Below are 25,250 nucleotides of genomic sequence, written 5' to 3' on the forward strand. Positions count from 1 at the left end.
AAACAAGCTTCCGTCCAAATTTCATAAAATTCCATGAAGGTTTGACAAAGTTATTGATGTATAAAAAACTTTAACCTCAGACTAAATCTGAATCTTAACTGTAAAAAAAACTAAGTCCATTTATGAGTAAAATACGGAAAAAATGAAAATAAAAGGACACTTACACTGGCCATACTTGGAGAGGAAGAGAGATGCATTTGTGACATGGGACTTCCTGACATGGGACTTCCATATGCTTGGACTGGTCCTACAACATTGGTCTGGTGAGAGTAACCATAAGGTACCTGGTGTTGATTTGACCAACTCCTGGAGATGAAAAAAAGCAATGAAGATAATATCAGTGAAAACTTTAAATAAAATAATATCCATTCAAAATTTTAATACATCAACAAAAGATTCATAGAACGTTTATGGTATGCACATTAAACTGCCTGGTTCTCATGCCCGATATTCTTAGTAAGCATGTCTTCACAGATTAAGGCAGTATTTAACATTTCACTTCCAAAATGTGCAGTCATATTTTCCTCCTATAAGTTATTATTGCTTCTAAACCCAATATTAAGTAAATGTAGTCATAATAAATTGCTTCATGATGGTTTGTATTCCAGTGTACTTCTGTTTAAAATTTAAAAAAAATATTTATAAGTACACTCAAATACCCAGCAATCTAATGCCAAGTAGAAATCCTAATTCTCATAAACTATTGACAAAGAGATATGTCTCACCTTAACATTAAAATTAGCTAATTAACATGATTAATTAAGTCACCGGACTTAGGGGGCAAGGCCTCGAAATAGACATCAAACTGATATGTACTGATAGTAATGCAACTTTATAGAAAATATCATTGATCTATCACAAGTACTTCCTATTAAACTGATTTAAGTAGAAAACTTATCATTGAAAATTGCTAATTAATTGGAAGTTGATGGAATAGACCTAGGGGCAAGGCCTAGAACTAGTCATCAAACTGTTATGTACTGATAGTAATGCAAAAAATATCATTGATCTATCACAAGTAGTTCCTATCAAACTGACTTAAGTAGAAAACTTAACAATTGTTGATGCTGCAGAAAAAGCAACACCTATGTCTTGCCTTCCACTACTTTTGTCCAGGTGATACAACAAAAATGAAAGATCTACTTATTATGAATTACTTGATTATCAAACTGATTATAGGGTTCTGTATGTAATTTTTGAAATTTTACGTATAGAAACAATAACAGTTTTTTTTTATCGAATTAAAATCTATATCTTTGTTAAATGAAAATGCACAATTCCTTTCTATAGAAATATTTCCAAAAATACCAAAAAAACTATCAAAGAAATTTTGCTTCACAGAATTGAATACAACGAAATAAACCAAATATTGGATTCAAAGTACTGAGAAATAAAGATTCTACAATTGAGTCCATAAAAGATTATTGTATATAGAAATAATTCGATGATTCAGCTCAATTAAAAGACTGTAGTTGTTTTCATCTATATCCTTTGGTCTTTGGTGGATAGTTGTCCATTGGAAATTATACTACATCTCTTAATTTTCATATTCATTTACCCTGTTTGCACACTGTGTGGCTCCATTATATTAGACATCTCTGCCATGCCACTCTCCCCAGCTGAAGGTGTCCTTGTCCGTCCATGTCCCTCTACTCCCAGATTCTGCATCCGACTGGTTATATAATTCATACCAGGTCGTTTTTCAGCACCCATTGACTGAGGAGGGTTGTAATTTGCCATTGACTGAGGAGGGATGTAATTAGCCATTGCTTGAGGAGGTGTGTAATAACCCATTGGCTGAGGAGGGTTGTAGTTAGCCGTCACAAAGCTATCACCGCCACCACCATGTGGCATAATCATGTCAGTATTACCTTCATGTGAAACATTCCTTACTTGAGCTGTTTCCCCATGTGATCCGATTCTTGGTTTTTGATTGGGTAAATGGTCATCTGCCTCTCCTGCAATGTTTTCCCGTCTGTGGTTCTGTCGTCTAGGATGCTGATGCCATTTGTTATCACAGTCTAAACAGAGTTGTTTATTATCACATATCTCACATATCACTTCTGCCTGACGATTACCACATATATCACATGCTGAACCTGAAGAAATATATCAAGTTATTTCATATAATATTTGGTTATCAATTATAATGACGGCATTTCAAATCAGGATTGTATTTGGTTATTTAATATTACTGAATTCATGATTTTTCTGATGAAAGGACAAAAAATTATTTGATCAAAATTACATCAAATAAGAATAAAATACTATTTTGGATGTTGAGCCATTTTAGTCATTTTAATTCCTTTAAAGGAGAAAGAAACCCCAAACTAAATGCTTGTTGAAAACAATCAATGGTTTGTATCAATTAGTGTCATTGTTCTTTCTTTCTTTTTTGTGTACATATATCACAAAGGAAAATTTTACACACAAAATAAGTCTCAATTTTGAATTTACCACAATTTGGTTAGTTGCGACATTTTTCTACATCATAAGTTACATTCCAGTTTTCATGTTTCCATGAGTTCAAAGATAGAACAGTATTTTCCTAATTTTCAATTTGTGTAATACATTGTTGATCATCTAAATCTAGATGGAAAAAACTCTTATGTTTGCAACAAAAACATTCGTTGTTTGTCAGCATTTGCTGGCAATTCACAACTGCACTGTTCTTCCAAAGTGAGGATTTGATCAGCAGATGACTGTGATGCCGACTGGGGTATATAATTATGATCTAATAATATGGTTTGAACTTATAAGCAACATAACCCATATTTATTTGATTCTCTAACCTTGAAACCTTGGTAAAGGTTATTTTGGTCAACTTGTTAAATATGTCAGTTGTATTTAAACAGATGCTGAATGGAACCACAATAAGGGGAGTGATGTCACAAGTATACTAAATATGCCAGTTGCTTTTTTGGATAGAAAGAAGTTTGTCAAGGAAGGGCTGAATTTGACCCTGGTAATTGGACTTTGAATATCTATCTAAAACAACTATTTACAAATACATGTATGAAAATAAAAAAATATAAACATTTCTGATGATAGTGAAATCAGAATAAAGGCAAATTGATTGGAAAACATTTCATCTACAGACAGCAACATTACCAGCTTACCAATGATAAGAGCCAAAGCTTTCCGCTGCTTATCAGCTATTGCAATGCAGGAAAATAAGGAAAAAGCTTTACAATCTAAGGGCATAACCATTAGACTGCTAAATTTCCATGATATATTTTTACAAGTGAAGACCTACCGCTTGGAAATACTGATTCCTCTGTAGAAGTATTTACAATGCTGTCATTGTTAGGTTGTGTTGATACCTGTCAATTCAGAATAAACTTTTTGTTATATCTAATATTATGTTTTGGTCAAAGAAGTGTACATATACAAAATCAAAATCTTATTTGAATGAACATTAGAAACAAGACAAAAGAGGGGCAGTGTTGCCAATCTTTTCTCATTTTTTGTATTGAGTATAAATAAATTTATTTACCTGCACCTGAATATCTTCAGTTCTTTAATACAAGTTGATGTCTATGATTTTTTTAAGAAATCAACATTGCTTAGACACTGACCATGAGGGCTCGCAAAAAATGAACTGTTGCCTTAACAGTAATCTAATGTTACCATTCATTAGAGATGTTCCTGATGGATGGATGTTCAACGTCAGTGGCAACATTTTTAAATGCAAATTCAGCGTGAGAACACATTAATGTAATATTAATGTGAACCTACTTTATTCTAGACTGACAACAGCTGCTGAGCTGATTTTTTACATGCTAGTTCACAAGGTCTGGAAGGAGACGCAACACCCACATTATACTGACTCAACCAGTCTTTGTTCTTACTCCTAAATGCTGTGTGATTAGTGGAGAAGCAGCGAATACCAATTTTCAAGTCTTTCATTGAACTGGACTGGGATTGAACATAAAACCTTCTGCACTGGAGGACAGCATGCTACCTCAAAACCACGGAGGCCGTTTCTTTAACTAGAGAAAGATGCAGAATATCATCAGGTGATATTTGTAACTTATACTTTACAAATACTGCATTAGTTGATTTGTGCAACTGCATTTGTGTAGTAAAATGGTCAACTGTCATATCAAATAATTTCAAAATATTTTTTACCTACAAACACATACAAAAAAAAATCACTTACATTATATTATACAATTCTAATGATTTGTAGACCATGTTTGTAAAAAAATAACTACAACTAAATTCAATCTTAACTATTCAACTTCCAAACTGGACACAGGTCCAGTACCTCCCAAAAAAAGAAGGCACCCACTAATTACCATGAAGTGATTGATATTCATTAAACACATGACATGAATTATTATCTGGAAACAACAAAATAAGTGTGGTATGAATTCATGTATAATGGAAATTTTAACCTTTGATAGTGAAATTAATTTCAATGTCAAATAACATTAATCAATGTAACAACCAGTGAGACTTTATACTTAATGCAACTTGATAACTGATTACATATCATATGACAATGTGGATAATACAAATTAAATGCATTCTGGCATGTTAAAGTGAAGACAACTAAACCTGCATTGTGATAGTTAATTTGAGTTAGAAGTGTCATTTTGTGACCTAAGCCTATCTTTAATGACATACCTGTGTTTGTGGAACACTAACTTCCGACATGACGCTTGGTGAATCTCCCGATGATATTGTAACAGGTTTAGACGTTGATGTTGATGTTGATGTAGAGTTAGAAGGTGATGACTCAATGTCTTGAGTCAATGATGAAATGGACTTTCCTTGTGCCATCAGCTTGGCCACTATTGGTATTTGGTTGGAGTCAATACGACCTAAACTTGGCTGAGCATTGTGTAACTGTGGTACAGTCCTGTAAAGATAGATTGATCGGTCAATTGACTATTGATGTTTAAAGCCACTTACAGCACTCTTGGCTATATCATGGCGATCAGGAAAACTGTCAATTAAGTTCTGAGTTCAATGCACCTGCCAAAAGTGAGGTTTAAACTCACAACCTCAGTGTTGAGAGGATAATGATCATTGTCGATGAACTACCTCTCAACCACTTAGTTCCATGAAAACAAAGAAAAACAAGCATTCTGAGAGTATTGCATGGCAATACATAACCAGTTAAAAATTCATTGTATTGGAACAAAATGCTAACTTGATCTATAACTTGTCATGGTGTAAGCTATATAACAAATATCAAGTCAATATCTTCAAGCATGACGAAAAAAAGTGTTGAAAACTGATTATTTGCGTGAATTTTCTAAGTCCAATGACCATAACTCTGCACAAAATCATCAGACCGGAACAAAATTTGAACTTGACCTGTAACTTGTCATAATAAAACAATACACCAAATATCAAATCAATATCTTCAAGCACGAAGAAAAATAGTGTGGAAAACTGATTTGCTGGACTGACGGATGGACAGACAGACAGACAGACAGACCTTAAGTCCCCTTTGACTTCATCTGAAGGGAACTAAAAAATGGCTCATTGGTTTTTCTATTGGAGATTTCACATTCTGCACATAGCAATTAATGAAAAAAGAAATTTTGTTGGATATCAAAATTCATGGTTTAAATTAGCTTATAGATTCTGAAAATGACTTTTACAATGTGTTACCACCAATGAAGCAAGGAATTTGCCTGGATTCCTTAAAGACATAAATATATATGAGCAAGGGCCTAATCTGATTATAATACAGACACTGACAATGGGCTTTTCAATTTTCAGTTTTAAAGACCTTTCTGGGCCCTCTGGTTTTGTAGTAATGATAATTGGAGGCAGAAATTTCATCAGCTCATGTAAATATTACCAGAACAGAAAGTAGAACAAACCACTGTCCAATCCTTGTAATCTAAGTGTGGAAACAGGAGCTGTATTTCAATCAGACTGAAACAAGGGGCTTTCATACTGTCAGAAAAAAACACCTGTAAATTATTCTAAATCTATATATATATTTATAACTTACGCATTGGTTTGTGGAACAACAAATTGTGGTTGAGGTTGTGCTTCTTGTATTCCAGTATTAGCAGTAACATAGCTGAAGGCTGATGGTTCATTTACTGGTCTGGAGAGCTGTTGACTTTGGTCTGCAGCTGTTCTGTAACTACTGGGCGTAGGACTAGACAATGGACTGTTACCATACTGTGACGTGGATAAACGGGACTCAGGCAGATAACTTTCCGGCTTTATTGTTGGCTAAAAAAATATTATTATTGTGTTTCTGATACTAAAAAAGCAAGAAAACAGTTTCTGTATTACAGTTACTATATTTCAATATATGTTTCAGGAGTGGAATGTATTTTGTTTATACTAGTTAATAATTTATTTTGTTTCAAATGTAGTATAATATACCCCTGAGAAACCAATGGTTGTACAGTGTTGGTAAACCCATTTTTAAGTCTAATTCACCCTTACATAACATTTTCTTTTATCAATTGAGTGTGGTTATGCTTAACTTATCTTTACTCTCAGTGATTTACCATATAGTGTAGCTTAAGATCCTATGGTGACCTCTATATGTTTATTTTGGTTTTTGTATCATTCAGTTTTACCAAATTTTCCTTTCTGTATGTCTAATATGGGTTCTGATAGTTTAATCATTAAGCATACATTTCTTATAATACTGAATAATTCACAAATTGCATAAAGTAAATTTGTGTAACAGAACTAAACATCCTAAACAAAATTTTGATTTTTCTTCAATGTTTGCCAATCTTAAAAACATGATTTCACCTAATTATACAAAACGTAAGATAACAGCTATACAAATGTGTAGCTGACTGTTTAGCTTTAGAATGTTTATAATTATCTACCTCAAATTCCAATCATTTAAGAATACAGTATATATTCCGAAGTTTTTCAAATTCTAATTTATCATAATTATCTATAAATATTTTTTTTCATTAAAGAATGCATAATTGTCTAACTAGTAATAACAAACCTGGTTAAGAGAAGGGTCTCTGACCTGGTTAACTGAAGTAGCTTGATTTGCAGGAATATTGTCTATCACTGAACTTGGATCAATCTGCTGCAGTTTGTTACGAAACCTCTTCAATTCTATTCTGGAGATAGATAGAGCATTCAAGTAGGAAAAAGTTACATTATAATATTCTATAAAAGGTATTGGAATCAAATGAACGATATGAGGACTCAATACCAGGCTAAATATTTAATACAAAAAAAATAGGTAATTTGTTGGCCGAGACACAAGAGTATTTCAATACCAAAGAACAATTATGACAAATAGTCTTTATTTGTTTTTGAAATTCAAGTTGACTTTAGAGTTCTTCGGTCTTAAGTGAGACTTTAACACACACCTTACCATAAACAAGCTGTTTTGGAAGCTAATATGAATTTTTGACTCATGAAAATATTCTGAAAAATTCTTCAAATCTAACATTATTCTATTACATTTTTATCTCTGTATGGTGATTTTTTATCTCTGAGATAAGGTCTGGATGAGATCCTGTGAGGTACTTACAAAGTACTGTAAACCAACTTATTTTCACGGATACTTTATTTGGCGTTAAGCCCTTCGTAGCCGAATTTGTAGCGATTTATTTTCGCGATTTTTAAATTATTTTGACGTATTTATATAAAGGAAGAAAAAAGTTTCACAAATTCGTGAAGATTTATATTCGCGTTATTTTTCAACTCGCGAAAGTTTGGAAAATAAATCACTCGCTAGGAGAAGTTTATCAATGAACTGGCTATGAAAGTTTGTCAATACACTGGCTATGTGGATGAGATCCAGTAAGGTACTTACAAAGAATTCTGTGAGAGAAGTTTGTCAATACTCTGGCTATGTAGATGAGATCCTGTAAGGCACTTACAAAGTATTCTGTGGAAGAAGTTTGTCAATACACTGGCTATGTAGATGAGATCCAGTAAGGTACTTACAAAGTATTCTGTGGAAGAAGTTTGTCAATAAACTGGCTATGTGGATGAGATCCTGTAAGGAACAACTGAAGTTCTTGTTTACCAAGCAATATATCAGCCAACATTTGAAACAGAACCTCTGGATCTGTTTTGCCATCATCAGGGAATGCCAGGCCATCCTTTATATCCTTGGTATAGCCCATCATTTTCATTAATTCTCTTCCTCCCTATAATATACAGTGTGTCTTTTTTACTACAATGCTCACATATCCCTTTCTTATTTATTCCATGTTGGGAGACTGCAACATGTAGAGTCATATCCTACCACTAGGGGAATATAATGGGAGATAATATACCTACTCAGATTCCTGACCTTAATCTGATATGAGAAAGGTAGTGTAACAGGACATTGACGAACGGAAGGTGGGAAGGTAATATGTGCAAGGTGAACACATAAATGGTAAATAAGTAACTTGCTTTTATTTGGCCATCAGTTTTGGGAATACTGTTTCTTTCATAAGTCAATTTTTAGAAATCAATGTATGCGTGTGCATGTGTTCATTTATTATTACAGTAGCTTTTCTGTCAATTGCCAATCCTTGAAAGCAGCATAATTTTTGTCAAAATCCACCATCAGAATAGCTGTGAGGTTAGACCCCCAAAATAATATCAAGGGTGTCAAGCAAATGTTTTTGTGGTATTCTTAATTTCAAGTTTTATCTTAAGCAATTTATTTAATAATGCCTTGAAAGCATATCTCTGTATCTTGATAAAAAATGAAAACAACTCGTCCGAAACGCTTTTCTGGATTTACCTTCATCGGGAACGCTCAAAGCTAAATGTTTGAAAGCCAAAGATGTATAAGAACCAAAACAGTTGAAGAGCTATATGACAAAAAAATACCTAAAAAATAGCCAAATCCATCTAAGGTCAACTTTGGCTGAGGGAGTTGAAACCTTATAATCTTTATAATTTCAAAATTTATAAATGGACAATTTTAGAAAGGTTAGTTATAAATCATGTACTGACTACTGAGCTGATGATACCCTTGGGGACTAATAGTCTACCAGCAGAGGTATCAACTTAGTGCTGTAAAAAAAAGAAAACAACATGTTTAATAATTTCATGCGTCCGAAACGTATAATAACTTGATAAGTGCAGTACCAGTATATGACTTAACTAGATCTGTGGTCCAAGAATCCAGAAAAGGGATAACAAAACAAAAACAAGACGGTACAAAATGGCGATATAGAAACCCAATCTCAAAGAAATGACCACAATTATTTCTGTAAAAAAATAAAATTTGTCCAAAATCCCAATTTTTCGTTGAGGACAATTAAATTTCAGATTCGGTCAAGTCTGGCAAATATGACCGTTTCTGTACCCTTGCTGTGGTCATATAAAAACCACTTTTACTGCATCTAAATCAAAAAAAAAATTAAAGAAATGAATGAATAAGCTGACCTTACCTGTATAGCATCAACCCTGTCTTTGAAGATCTGGTTAGAAAACTTGACATACTTCCACATGTTTGACCTACTTTCTTCAGGTTTGAGCAAGTGTCTAGTATATTTTTCCAAGATACTCAATGCTATGGTGATTCTAGTCAGCTGATCAACATTCTGGGAAAAAATAAGTTTGTATACAGTTGAGTACTGCAGGTCCAGTTAGTCAAATATAAATTCAATTGTAGTTAATATACATCTAAAAAAATTAAATTTTTAACACAAGAATCCACTGTTTTACCTCTGAATATATTGCTTTAAATATCTAGCTGCTTCACAGGTTTTAGCAGATTAAATCCATTGTGAAAGAGAAAAAGGTGAATTGCATGTACCATTTGACAGAAGTGAATGTAGGCAACACACAGATAAATTATTGTTAAATAAACATGCGATTCTGCTGATTCACTTTACCACTCTTGGAAGATTTATTTAATTCTGAAACTTTAAGGTGGTACCAAACACCTTGACTAAAATTAATTTGGCTTGTTTAATTTTCATAATATTTTGACAAAATATTTACTTCGACCCTTTGACAAAAATATAAAAATTTCAAAAAACTTGAACCACACACTTCATCGGAAAATTTCATTAGATATATAGCAGTTTGACAAACACTACTTTTGATCATTAAGAAACTTAATATTTTCTTAACAATAGAAATTGATTAAAATGTTCAGCTGATTTTTACAGAGTTATCTCCCTGTAGTGTTATGTACCACCTTAAGTGACATTATATTACTCCTGTATAAATTTTCCACTTCATATTCTATAACACTAATGTCATGAATTTCTCATTTTTGTTTAAGTATTTTTTTTAAAGTGCCAATTTCCTCCAAAAATGAGTCTTTTTGTTTATTTTAGGTTATAAAAGTACTTCTAGGAAAATGTGGAGCTTAGAATAAAACTATTCATACAAAAAAACTTGTTTATAATAATATTTTTTGGAGGATAAGGATTCCTCCCAAAATTTTAGTGGGTTCTGCCATGTCATAATCTGTTATCATTACTGATTCCGAAAAATCTACAGATTTAAAACAAAAAAATGATATGCTAAGGATAGCATTGCAAGTTTCTCTTGTATACAATTTTACATTTACCTGACTATTAAGCTCAATTAAACTTTCCATGTTGATTGTCATGTACTTCAGTGCCAGCTGACAGTCTGCATGTATAAGTGTCTGTAAATACAAAGCTGTATCTTCATCTCCCCCTTTGAGAGCCAGTATGTAGGCTTGCTGGACAGCCTGCATATCAGCCATTGTGTGTGCTCTTATTTATTGTGTATCATGTAGATTATTGTATTGTGTAACTGAAATATATATATGAAAGTTAAATATGCATTTAAATAATAAGCCTTTTTTTTCTTTCAGAAAGTACCACTGTGATCAACAAGAAGCTTTGTCATGTACACTTACCTTGGCCTCTAAACATATAAACAAGCCATAAACTTTGTTTGTGGTTGTCTCTTTAAAATGTATGTCACATCTTAATATTTATGACTATGCAGGTAAACGGTAATAACTGTCCTTTTCTAGATTAAGATATTTCAGTTTTACACGAGAAACTCTACACTAAAATTTACAACAAAAGGGACAATTTTTCGTTCCCTATTGTTAATTTTCCTTTTTTGGACGGTGATGTTCCTTTGGCACAATCTTACAGTGTTAATATATCACAACTAGTTTGCTATGCCCTATGTGTCTGTTGTGACATTTTGGATTTCAATGAACATGATGAACGTAATCCATATATTACTGGTAAATTATTAAGTCAGGGATTTCGTTACCACAAATTACTTAAAACCTTTACTAAATTCTTCCATAGATATAAAGATTTGGTTTTGAAGTTTGGTCGTACCTGTAGAAAACTTATTTCAAACGAGATAGCACATCCTACTTTTTATGGAGATGTTGTTTACTGAGCCCGGAAATTTAGAAACGATCCGGGTAAACTTATCGATCCTTTAAATAAACTTATTCTAAAAGGTTACCAATAAACGTATTTACACTTTTGGTATATAGCTGAATTTTGTTTCCCAATGACCTTAGATTTGTCTCCGAATAACCTTCTGACGTCAAGCAACAATCATTTTTTAACTATGACGTCAAATTTTTTAAAATTGTGATGTCAAATTTTACTGGAACTTGTGTGATTTTAAGTAATGGCAGACAAATTTGCATACAAGTGTAAATACGTCTATTCAACACTGTAATTAGAAATTTGAATATTTTTTTTATTGGTATTAATATTGATTTTTGTTATTGGTAAATTAAAATCAAACTTAATATTATTTTATATACATATGCACATTCATGGCTCTTCAATCTGTCGATACCTGTATCTTGGCATTACACAAGGTCATGTTTTTCTCTGACTGTTAATGATGTCTTTATACTAAATGTTAGATGTGTACTGATTGATATTTAAGTCTTAGATGCATGATTTTTTTTATTAGTTGTTATTGGCTTTGAACTAGCTGTCAGTAACTGCGAGTACCCTCAGATCTGTACTTAGTGTCTTTGTTGTGGGGATGTATAAGTACCCTGCCACGTCCACTCTGTGTTTTTGTTACATGTATTTCTATTTGTATCCATCTGATGAGTTAAGCCTTTTTCAACTGAGTTGTCTCATTGGAAATCATACCACATCTTCTTATTTTTATATAAAGAGGCTATCTGTATTTGTCAATGTACATGAAAAACCTGTTGTAAAAAAGATTGCAGCTCAAAAATACCCCTTTTCAAAGACTGTGCCCCCCTCCTCTCAGTTTCAAGTTAGTACATTGTCCAGTCATATAAATGTAATAAACTGTGCAAGCCACAACAACACACATACCAGTTGGTCATCATATTTTGCTGAAGGGGTTCAATTTTTATTCATTTACATTATTCCAAATAAACAAACCAAAAAGTAATGCCACATTACAGTGAAAGTAGTTTAACTGTTAACAATCAAGTGGTACAACCACCCAAATGTGAAAGTCTATTAGGCATTAAAATTGACCCTTCCCTCACCTGGACAAACCAAATTGATTTGATCTACTCAAAAATTTCATTTAGGCTATATCTACTATTAAGGATTAAAATAAATGTGGAATGTGTCCATGGGACACAGATGATGCCCTGCTTGCATATAACGTTATAAAAGGAAATAACTCAAGAACTGTAAAAGTGATGCTACCCAAATCTGTACTTGATCTGAGTTTTGTGGTAAGAAGCATAGTGTATAAGTTTCATAACATTTGTTTGAGGCAAACTTAAGTTAGAGAACGGAAACCAATTTTGGGACGTACGGACGTACAGACCGACAAGGGTTAAATTAATGCCCCCTCCACTACGACGGGGGCATAAAAACAACCATAACCTTGGACAAAACGCCGCCAAATAAAATAATGTACACAGGTAAATAAAAATAATTTTGTTGTAAGGTAAACATGGAGTAAGGAATTAATTTTTTACAAAATAAATAATTTTGTTGTTCCTAGTACGAGAACAAAAGTGAAAACTTATCGTCATACTAAACACTTATCAAAAGGTGGTATATATTAAAAATAGTGAGACTAGATATAACTCTAAACAAGTAAACATTAAATAACAAAAATACATTACAAATTGTATCAACAGGCCAAATTAAGGATCTTAAAATTAAAAAAGAGAGCTGCTAGAATAATACTAGTAGAAAAAGACCCTTTCGCTCCTTCTGCACCCTCATTCAAACACTTAAAATGGATGACAGTGGAACAAAGAATAAATATCACAAATTTGTGATGACATTTAAGTGCATCAAAAATGAAGCTCCGTCATATCTTAGCAAGCAAGTTTTATTCTGTTTCAGACAGAAATCCATACCCTTTTAGGAATGCTGTTCAAAGAAACCTCATACTCCTGAAACCAAAAAAGCGAATTGTTTGAATGAAAGAAATCTTTTATGTATTCTGGACCATCCTTGTGGAACAATTTGCCTTTATCGTTAAGAAATATTACAAATATTCATTTTTTCAAATATAAAATAACAGACATTTTATTGAAATCAATCAATTGAAAAAATATTAAATATTTATTATGTCATCATGATTATTTTTTCATAACATTATATGCAGTCGTGATGAACAATATCATTATACTTAACTTTAATACTAATGTATGCCATGTATAAGTTTGCAATTTTGTTTTTCAACAATTTTTTGTTTATGCTTTTCTATGATGAGGGCCTCAGGGAAGATTAGTTATATAGCTAACTGGGTAACCCTATTAAAATAAAGTATTGTTGTTGTTATTCCTGGCCAAATACACATAAAAACTGATTGTTTTACATTCTTGATAAAAACTATTTATTATCAAATCAGGACAAAATGACCCAGGGGGGAACAAGTATCAGGGGAAATGACTCTTGGTGTGAATGGTAATTGGTGGAAACTCAGATTCATAGTTGCAGTTTGTAACATCCTTTACTTTTTGTGTGTTTTTTGCTCTGCATGTACTGATTTTGTGTTACTGATGGGTACATATCCTTTGTTTTTCAATAGACTATTTTCATATTACCGACTTTTGACTCCGGATTATATAATTTGTTGACTGGTAACCTTGGACATCATGGTACTCGGTCAAGTAAGAGCAACCAAAATAAGTAAAATCAAACATATAATCGGTGTAAATTGAGGGGAAAGTTTACTGTTTTCCGATGATTTTGTAGTGAAAAAAAATGTTAAGCAGGTAATATTCCCCCGAAGTTGTACCGATTGAATGCTTGGTTTAACTTCTTTAGCTTGCTCTTACCTGACTTGGTACCATGATGTCCAAGGCAACCAGTCGACAAATTATATAATCCGGAGTCAAAAGTCGGTAATATGAAAATAGTCTATTAAACTGCAAAATCAGTATAACCTGATTCATTTTCTGAAATAGTATTTGTTTTGAGACTTGAATGTTTCTATTTTGTAATTATATTGGGGTACAATGAAAAACATTTTGTATGCTACAATCATGATATTATGAGTATATCTTTTTCTTTGCAATATACTGCGTCTCAAAGAGAATGATCTGTCATACATGTCATAGATGTTGTATTGTATATGAAAATAAAATATAACTTTTGGAATACCTCAGCCAACCAAAATTATGGAATGGTATGAAACTTCTATGTAATGTTATTTTTTGTTTATTTTAGTTAATATCAATCAAACCTTGAAAAGTAAATAAGTACAAAATAAATGTAAAGTAAATATACAACTATTGGTATAATTTTAACTAGTGCGAACGGAACCGTGGTTATTGGACCCTCATAAGTAAAACCCAGCACGTCACTAATGGGAAATTATAGTTAATATACGGTACTGTAAATATCATGATATGGAAAGTCCATTCTTCGCTACTGTTGACAATTTTCCGCTCCATGGCCAATGTCACTTTCATATATTATGATTCACTGACACAACAACAACTGTTAATTTGAAACAAGGAAGACAAAAATGTCTTGTTTAAAGTCATCTGTCCTTTTAAGCTTACCCAATCTTTTCCTGATCGATGTTTCAGTTTGGGGACTTTCTTCTTTCATTTTCTTGCAATGAATCATACGTAAAAGAAGTAAAGTAGGGGAGGTAATATCAAAACTGGGCAAATATAAGAATCCGGGGTAGCTTGGGATCCTGGCTTACTACTTGACGAAGTATTAGATTAGGTCAGGATACCAGGCTAAATCCTGGTCCGTTCGCTCCCATTCACGTTCGCCCCTTTCACGTTCGCACCCTACACGTCCGCACCCTTTTTATTGGTTTTGTGTTGAATAATTTTTCAATCGTATTTTGACAGTGTATTGCTATAAATGTCTTTTTTTGTTCATTGTTTCAAAATGAAGCGACTTTCTTAAAACGATTTTTGCGTTGAATAATTTTTAAATCGTGTTTTGGTTATTGTATTGCTATACATAAGTTTTTTTTACTGTGCCGGTTTTTTTTCATTGTTTCAAAATAAAGTGACGGTTTTTGTGTTGAATATTTGTTAATCGTGTTTTGGTTAGTGTATTGCTATATATTTTTTTTCATTGTTTCAAAATAAAGTGACTTTCTAAAAAGGGTTTTTTGTGTTGAATATTTTTTTAATGTTAAGATACCAAACCGCTATTAAACTCAACAACAATAACATTTTTAACCTTCATTGTTTTAACTCATACCAAGCTTAATACATGCTAACTACATGCAGAATTCACATCAAAGCTAGTTTAAACAACAACCACGATTGTCAAACACAGAACAATAACACTAATGCAGAATTTAATGAGGCCTTGGTTACGTAAACCTAGCAATAATCTAGTCGTTATGCCATTATTCCGCCTACAACAATAAATAGTAATTGATCTGAAGGAGACTGACCGTAAAAGAGCGTTGTTATCAAATAAAAAAATATATATATCCCGCCGTGAGCATACTTCGGTCATTTCAGGGCATTTTTTTTATGTTATTACAGACACCAGAGACATATATACACATATCTGCAGATACAGCAGTGCTGCACACAGATACACATGCTCCTGACTTTTGAAAGGCACATACATAATGTGGCGGAGTTAAACATGTTTGCGTGCGCGCCAACCCTCCCCTAACCTAGGACTGGTGTAACACAGGGACTTTCTATACTACTATAGACTGTCCTTGTGTAACAGGGCAATATGAGAACAGCTACAAAGTACAAAGCAACAAAAAAACTCTCACAAAAACAAAAAAGACACAAAGTACAGATCTGAGAGTACTCGCAGTTACTGACAGCTAGTTCAAAGCCAATAATAACTAATCAGAATGTCATGCATCTAAGACTAAAATATCAATCAGAACACATCCAACTTTCAATGGATTTAGGGTAAGAACGACGTTAACAGACAGTGAAGAAACATAACATTGTGCAATGCTACAATATAGGTATCGACAGATTGTAGACCGTAAATGCATGTACATATGTGTATTAAACAACAATATTTAACAATTCAATTTATAGATAACAAAATCAATATAATTATTTATGCCGGGGAAAAAGCAGTATTCCAAGATCTAATAACAGTGGTGCTTTGGTAACATTTTAAAATAAATTTATCTAAAGGATCGACAAGTTTATCCGGATCGTAAATTCACGGGCTCGGCCACATGGATGTGATTTCCTGTTTGTTAAGAAATTTTTCTTCAGGTACGGCCACATTTCCCAACTAAATCTTTGTATCCATGAAAGAATTCAGTAAAGGTTTTAAGTAATTTGTGGTCATCAACTCTTTGACCTAATAATTTACCAATAATACATAGATTACGTCACGTACTGAAATCCAACACGTCACAGTGACTACGGGGACGGCTAGAGCGAACTAGATGGATAATATAAACACCATAAGATGGTAACAAAGGAACATCATCGTCCAAAAATGGAAAATAAGCAGTAGGGAACGAAAAATCGTCTTTTTCGTCGTAAATTTTTGTGTGGTGTTTCCCGTGTAAAACTGAAATATCTAAATCTACAAAAGGACAATTATCGCTGTTTATATTTTATTCAATTGCAGTAAGATCCTTTGGTTAAATTTTGGCAGTATATTTCGAGAATTCTTGATTATTTAAGGTAAAAATATCACCAAGATAACGGTAAATATTGTTGAATTTATCAATAAAATAGAATTAAGACGGATCTTTATAGTGGAGTGACCAAGCCAACAATTTTTCAACTTTAATGGACCACCCTACCTGCAGGCTAAATTATGACTTTTTGGAAAGAGAAATGTTTATTCTTTAATTTTTGCCTGGTCGTAGAATTGAAATATGGTGCAATTTTTTTTTAAATAAGGTCAAAGGTTAATGATTGAGTTTTTCACTATTGTCAATTTATTTCACAAGAGGTTATAAAAAGTCTCCAAAAAATATCTGAATTGTTACTAAACAAGAAATTCATAATGAAGTAAACTGTGACACTACATTTTCAACTTAATTTGAAAATAATGAAACCACTAAATGCACATTTTAAAGGGAATTCAGACTAGCAACAAAATAGAAGATGCCCGGGAACAACGGAATCTCAATTATTTTTTTTTTACATCGCATGTACTTCTAAAGATATATTTCTGAATTTTACGGCATTTATAAAAAGAATCGAAGTCAATTTGGATTTTGCTTTGATGTATATTTATTGCCAGTCACAAATATTTCACAAGGAAATTAAATCAAATAAGTTTAATGATGGACTAAAGTTTCAGCATATATTCTAGCTCTATGAACTTTTTAGGTTTTATGTGCCTTTGCGTTACAAAAGCACACATGAACCCCTTAGAAAGAGTGGTTGTATGGGGTATTTTAACAAACAAAGGGCATGACAACTTTCGAAAACCTGACATCAGTCATCGTTTTCATCGTCGTTTTCTTCCAATATTGCTCGGTGAGTTAAATAATTTCTACAACCATCAGACCCTTCACATGAACAAGTATTGGTATACGCGGATTTCTGTTGGTTGCATACACAGTTGTTATTGCAAGCTGTTTTCCCTTGTCCGTATACGTACAAACAAGGTCTTGAATGAAATCTACTGACATATGTCCCTCAAAGAAAACCGAGAGCAAACCGTGTTTACCCTCTTACCAACCAGAGTCTTTGGAAAGTATGATCACTGGTTTAGCAATATGAGAGTTTATCCAAACTTGCGTTTGAAGCATTGCACGTGGGATGTGCTGTAGAAACGTGTTTTTACATGGGGGAATTTTCAAAAGACTGGCATCCTTTGTGGCGGCAAACTCCAACCTTAGCTTGTTTAGATCATCATGAAGATACATGAACTTTCCCTTCGGATCATACAATGAGGCGATAAATGCACTTCCAATGTTTACGGCGATTCCTAATCTCCCGTTTGAAGACTTTTCTCATTTGGCACAACTTTTTGTAATTTTTGTCCTCAATGCTCTTCAACTTTATACTTGTTTGGCTTTCTAACTATTTTGATCTGAACATCACTGATGAGTCTTATGTAGAAGAAACGCGCGTCTGGCGTATCAACTATAAGCCTGGTACCTTTGATAAATATTATCATAACTTGGAAGATTGAAAGCTAGCCTCATATACCAAAGTTCATCCTCGAACACGCCTGGAATAGACTATTTTACATTTGGGCATCAGCATACAATTGATTGTCAAATGTTTGCACAGCATATTGTTGACCAGCACGTTTTGACATATCTAAACATTGTTTCATAGTTGTAAATACCAAAGACAGGACAGATTTATCTCGGTTTTCGATGAAACAATACACAATCTTCCCATAAACATTATAATAACGAGGAGGTCCATACCGTTCTGTTGGCTTGTCGAAAGAAAGGTAAACATGCCATAAGATTGGTATTCGAATCATTCAACGTCAAAGATCTTTCTAGTCCCCGTTTAACCTTTATGGAACTCATGTGGGCGTTTGATGATTCGTTCTGATACTGAAATACAACTCTAGCCATGGAGCGAAATGTATTTTTACCATCGATTGTTTCAGCATTTAAGTCAATATTTTCTGCTCTCTCCTGTATAATACGACCACCTTTTTCTAAATACAGCAATACCATTAGGTACATAGGACATGTCTTGGATGCTGTCTATTTCCAAATTTGCTAAACTATTCCGATATCTACGTACTTCAGAATAGGATGCACAAAAACCATGAGAGTTTGGATTTTCAATAAATTTTTCAGAGCCAAACTCATGGTGTAATTGTAATGCCAAAGCAAGATGAAATGGGGTTAACAGGTATATGTTTAAAGCAAGTATGCATTTTGTTATTGCCAGTACTTTTCGCAGTTTGTCGACAGGAAGTTTAGAAACATTACTACAATCTTTCAATGAGCATCAGAATCAAGAGGAGGTCCATATCATATTCATTGAACTATAATGCAAAGTTAAAAATCTTCATTAAAATTAATTTATAAGAAATACTGACTTGGAATGACTTCGGAACTTTACAATAGGAAGTTTAAAACATTTTAATTCGGAAAATCATGAAATTATCAATGTAATCTAAATTTACAAATGTTGTAACCACTTCTTAAAATGATACAGAGTGTGCTTTCGCTAAACTGAGTGAAAATGGACAAAATTTAGAAAAAAAATAAGGAATTCTAGTTTTACGTTATGAATAAACAATTAAACTCTGTATAAAATGCATAATCATATGTCAAAAGACAAAAAAAAATTAACAAAATTCAAATTTTTTCCCATCTTGAAATTTGAAAAAAAATCCAAATGTCTTTTTTCTTTCCATTTTATAAAAAACTGCACCGCATGAAATGTCTACGAACGGGCAAAAAAGTTAGCTTAAGGTATTGGCTTTGCAAAAAAATCGTTTTTAGCCTACAGGTATGCCGGTCCATTAAAGTCGTAAAATAAGCACCTTTTTCTTGATCTGTCACTCCACTATTATATACTGAGTTTGATCGTAAACTGTGATTCATAACAATACAGTAACAAGACTACAATTAAAAAGGCGCAATTGGTACCCATAGGAAAAAGTAAAATACTCATAGGAATACATACAACCTATCGATAAACTCTATTTCCGAAACGCACATAAATATTGTCAAGGATAAAATTAACAGCTTTAATCATCTCATCACACTTCCAGTAAATATATTTAGTATATTTATGATTTTTAATTACAGAACAAGGCTTTATATAAGTTGCAGCAGACAAATTTGCAATAAGAGTTTTCAAACGATCATTTAATTAAATAGGAAAACTTTTGTTTGATACGATTGTTTGGAAGTGTAGTGTAAAGAGTTCAAAAGTCAAAATTGTCCGCCGAATACAAAAGACCACCAAAATTACGTATTTTATCTAAAACATCAAAAGATTTGTTTACACAACAAAAATGGTTAATTCTACTATTTTCATATGCTTTATTTCAAAAAGTTAGGTTAAGTTCTTTAATAGTAGTTAAGGAACTGGTAAAAAGCACTGAAAGATTTGTTGTAGAACACTTACTAGAGGCCGCGATGAAACGATACTTTACGTTTTTTTTGTATAGTTTATAGGTAGCCAATATATACACTACAAAAGTCTAAAAGTCTGAAAAGACCAGTTTTTGTCTTAATTTGCATGAACTTTTACTCGACATTCTCCAAAAGTATGACTTGTGTCTTAATTTTTCTTGACAAATTCTGATTTATATTAAATTTGTATGAAATTTACTCGACATATTCTCGACATTCTGAATATGGTCTTAAAATTTCTTGACATTTGAATACTGTCTTGAAATTTCTCGACATATTCTCAACATTCTTATTTTTTCTCAGTATGGCTTGACATATTCTGAACATTTTGAATCGTGTCTTAAATTTACTTGACAGTTCTGAGTTTTACAAATCATGACCAATATTCATGATATAACTTTAATCTTTATTTCTCTTTATGATATACTGTTGTTTCAAGTCACACTTCTTTACAACAAAAATAAAAGTTGGGCATGTAAAATAATTGAAAATTTGGGTATATAAATATTTTTACAAATGCAAATATGGCTATGAAATCTAAAGTATAAAATAATTCAAATGTGGGTGTGTTGATATAAAACAATTTCAAAGTGGGTTTTTAAATAATTACAAATTTTGATTCCTAAATCTTATAAATTAAATGATGCAAACCAATCATACTGTAGACATATTTCATTCTACATTCATAATATTCAATGTTGATATGGTAAATAATTATTATACCAAAATGTGGTTTATATAAATAGCAAATTATGATGATATACAAATCATTCATTTAACAGAAGAAAAATGTGTGTAATGTCATCTGTTGGAATATATTAAGTATTACACATGGACAGGATGTTCCCCATAAAATTAAGGTATTCCACACCCCAGAGTACACGCAACTGTCAAATAGAAGTTATTGCTTTACCTGTAATCAGCCATACAACTTATCAGTTGACCGACCATGCCACTACAATTTAAAAAGTTTGTTGATAGATGAAAATGAAAATCATCATTTTGATGAAAAAAAATTGAATTGAAATGGATTTTCTTCATCAAAATTATGAAGTTAATTATTTTAACATAAAAACAAATTGAATAATTCCCAAAGATTAAAGGGAAAATTCGCGATTTTTTACTTATCATCTTATTATGTTCATAATACCATTAAAAACATATTCACCAAGTGTTATCTGGATATGAACACTAATAAAGAAGAAAATTGGGAATTAATAATTCTATTTATTCCAACTTCCTGACTTATGTGACGTAGTTTAAGTCTTTTTGCATGCCGGGAGTGAATAAATCTCATTGTAAGTCTTGTTCGTTAATCATCTAATAACGCGATTTAAAGCGCATCGACGACTTTTGGCGTAGCTATTAACCAACTAACAATTCAGAAAGAAAAGTGATCAGCCGTGCATTTTTTTAAATTAAAATTTACGATTTAATCATTTATATTTTAAGGATTTCAGATATGATTATAGTAATAAAAGCAAATCATATAATAGAATTTTTTTATGATTTTTTTTTCGACGGATATTTTGAACAACATATATAACTGATAGTATATAGAAATTCACGTTTGTATTCTCCCCTATTACTTCAGTCGAGGATTTGTCTTACTATACAAATCCTTGCTTCAGTCTAGTACTGTGTAAATACAATGCATGTGTATTATGCTGACACCACTTGGTAAAGGCGTGGTTAAATTCACGGTAATTAAAAGATTAGCATTATGTAATTTTAATCCTTTGATCTTCACTAGAGTGGTGTTTGTCCTCAAGGGTTCACCGTTGCAGGTATGAGACAGATTTTTTTTAATTATTAAGGGAGGAATATGGTGGCAAAATACCTTAATCGCCGTTATATATATATATTTTTTTAACATTTTGCATTTGCTCAGTTTTTAAATAAATAGGTGAGTATTTTGTTGTAACATCGAAATTCTGAATCACTTTTAATAAAATAATTATATAAATATTATAAATGGCCCACGAAAACGAGCGTATAAATTAAAACAGTACTATTTTAAATTATCATCGGTAACCTTGAATATTTAAATGTGCAGAGAAAATTATCAGTTACAAAAATATAGTTTTGTCGTCCAAAGCGATCTTCATTTACCTAATCAGGAATGACAACGTATTTATATAATTCTTAAGCTATTTGACCAACGATGTTTAAAAAAATTAGCAGAATCAATCTAACGTCAACTTTCCTTTTTTAAATGGAGACAGAACGTCGAAATCAACTTTCACTGTGCTTGATATCTTGTACCTTTGTAAGACTTATCATTCATTCATTAACCCACTCTAAACCAGAGACATATATACGTCTGTTTAAACTGACAAGAAAACTCCTAAAGCGGACAAGCAGTATATTCTGTAAATTTCTGAGATTTAATACAAAGAAATAAAAAAAATCCCGAAATGAATTTGATCCTGGAAAATATTCACATCCTCATTCGGTCTGAAAAAAAGATACGAATTTGGTATACAGAACATGCAGAAGTGTGAATGTTATAAAACCTAATTGTTATATCAGAAACCATTATAAATATGAACATGTATACGTAAGACCTCATGGGACGTCACCTAACCACATTCAGGTAATATACAAGTAGCTCTGTTATACCCGGAAATGTCAAGGTTAATCATAGATAGATAGACATGACCTCAGACCACCCCCCAAATCGAGGAACAGTATATCTTACAATGTGTATATTCCTGCAAAAATAAAAATAAAATGAGAAAAAAGAAAGAGATGAACTGTAAGTCACATCAGATTCAGATATTTATATAGTTGCTTGTCGTTAAATAGAGATCTAGTGTATACATGTCTCTGCGTTAACTTATAAAAATAACAGGAAATAATAAACTTGAAATAGATTTATGATGAATACTTTGCAACTGCGACACCCCTTTTTATCACAGCGTACATGTATGCATTTAAATGACTGTCCGTTATGCGATTTAGAATGACAATCGTACGTACAATCCTATAGTTCATGGTGAGTCCTTTTCTATCTGATATGCGACTTTTCGTATTTATATTTTCTCTTATATTACCGGTACTGTCATTTAATATCTAATGCATAAGTGCAATATTAAGAGTGGTTAAATCCCCTACAAGCTAACTAAATAAATAAATCAACCCTCTAGCTGACCAGACGTTAATACAACTACCATCAGTCTATCCGGAGTGAAGTTTCTTTATTTCTTCAAATAGGCTTTTGGGGATCATTAGTGCACGTCCAGTGGCATATATATATAACATGCATGTCGGACCAGGAAAATGTGATGATGACGAATTTCTTAAACTGTTCGAAATAATCTTATTGAAATATAAATCTGTGATTTTACTATGCCTATAGCTTCGATGAACCAAAGCAAGTTAGATATCGACCTGTATTTAAATCAGATTGGTTCTGGATGTTTCTCTCGTATATTCAATATACTTGTATGATATTAGTTCTATATTGCGACTATCCATAGTTCCGTATTAAACCTTCCATCTAGGCGTATAAACCAATGATCGACAAGTGCCGCACATTTTGATAAATCAATATTTGTATGTTTCAAAATGTCCATAATTATTGACGAGTATATTCTTACATTTTCCCCAATTTACCCTTGGAAAATGTGTAAATAGATTTTTATTTCATCAAATCTTTTTTTTTTAATTATTTAAATTTTTATAAATATCATTCTTTACACCAAAAATGTTATTTATAAACATGCGTATGAGTTTAGCAATGACTAGTATATCACTATCGGATACGCTATACAAAGTTGTATATTACACCTGATAGATTCAAAATGGAAGTTACATGTTATCGGCCGTGTACACTGATCTATACCCCCAGAAAAGAAGTGATGCACGAACTTGTTTTATGTAATTGTGTAATAACAGTTTTAAAGCCCGACAGGAAATCGCTTGAATACCTGTACGTGTCACCTCACAATACCTCTGGGAACAATTCCTTTAGCCATTCTGGTGATCAGATAAGGAAAGGTCCGAATTTATTTTAAACAATTATGAACAAACTAGATTTTCAAAAACAATTTTACACGGAACACTTATTTATAACTTTGACTTTTTAACTAATTTCAATTTCTTGTTTTAAATACTTCGTAAACAAAACAGTTTCAAAACGACAGACCATACTATTAGTACTAGTTATTTAAAAAATAATATATATAAAATTACATTTTCCGTATCAAGTTAGTTAGGAAAGGTTGCACAACCATGTCTATCATAATCTTTTTTGTGACCCGGGAAACTGTTTATGCTTTCCTTGTCGGATAAAACAACCGTACGCTTGACAAGATATCGACACTCAATTACGGCTACGTTAGGTTACTGCTTGTTTTGGTCCTTTGTGGTTTATAGATATATCGTGGTCAATATTCGGGGAGGATGTCAAAATGGCCGCATGCGGAGAATTGATACTCTAAATTTAAAATCGATGTTGATCTCTTAACTTGCAGAATAAAACTTTAATATCCATGAATTTGTGCTTTTTTATACATAATGAACAGAATATGAATTTTTCATTTTTTTGCGAAGTTTCCCTTTAAAAGAAAATTATTATCTACTCCAGGAATAATAAAAAAAATGTATTTATAATGGGTCCCATCAATGATTTCTATAGAAATCATCGGTCTTATGAAATGGTTCTCATACAGACATGCATAATATAGATCTAAACATTTTTTTCTTTTCAGGAAGGAGTTATCACAAATATTTATTTTTGATAAAAAATTATAAAATTCAACACTCAAATTTGAATAAAAAATGTTTTTGGGTTGTTCTAAAAAATTAATAAGGTTTTTGAATCAAGATGGGAACAAATTCTTTGACTTAAACGAAAGCCCCCCACC

General features: G+C 32.3%; 1 protein-coding gene across 9 annotated transcripts in view; it reads right to left on the minus strand.

Moving 5' to 3' along the window:
- LOC127702110 (uncharacterized) overlaps positions 1-15,048 on the minus strand; it is a 62,585-nt gene extending 47,537 nt beyond the window's left edge. For 8 of the 9 annotated variants that reach the window (XM_052206167.1, XM_052206169.1, XM_052206170.1 and 5 more), the window contains exons 1-11: positions 14,900-14,983; positions 13,244-13,279; positions 10,493-10,704; positions 9,360-9,512; positions 7,912-8,117; positions 6,953-7,073; positions 5,978-6,207; positions 4,633-4,867; positions 3,257-3,323; positions 1,559-2,099; positions 165-306 (exon numbers count right to left, since the gene is read on the minus strand). In XM_052206167.1, coding sequence (XP_052062127.1) covers positions 165-306; positions 1,559-2,099; positions 3,257-3,323; positions 4,633-4,867; positions 5,978-6,207; positions 6,953-7,073; positions 7,912-8,117; positions 9,360-9,512; positions 10,493-10,654 — 1,857 coding nt within the window. In that variant the 5' untranslated portion in view covers positions 10,655-10,704; positions 13,244-13,279; positions 14,900-14,983. Of the gene's footprint in view, positions 1-164; positions 307-1,558; positions 2,100-3,256; positions 3,324-4,632; positions 4,868-5,977; positions 6,208-6,952; positions 7,074-7,911; positions 8,118-9,359; positions 9,513-10,492; positions 10,705-13,243; positions 13,280-14,899 lie in introns of all 9 variants that reach the window. The other variant, XM_052206168.1, reaches the window with a different exon arrangement.
- Between the last annotated feature and the right edge of the window lie 10,202 nt (positions 15,049-25,250).

This window comes from Mytilus californianus, unplaced genomic scaffold (genome assembly GCF_021869535.1).
Source record: "Mytilus californianus isolate M0D057914Y unplaced genomic scaffold, xbMytCali1.0.p SCAF_5, whole genome shotgun sequence".
Taxonomy (NCBI): Eukaryota; Metazoa; Mollusca; class Bivalvia; order Mytilida; family Mytilidae; genus Mytilus; species Mytilus californianus.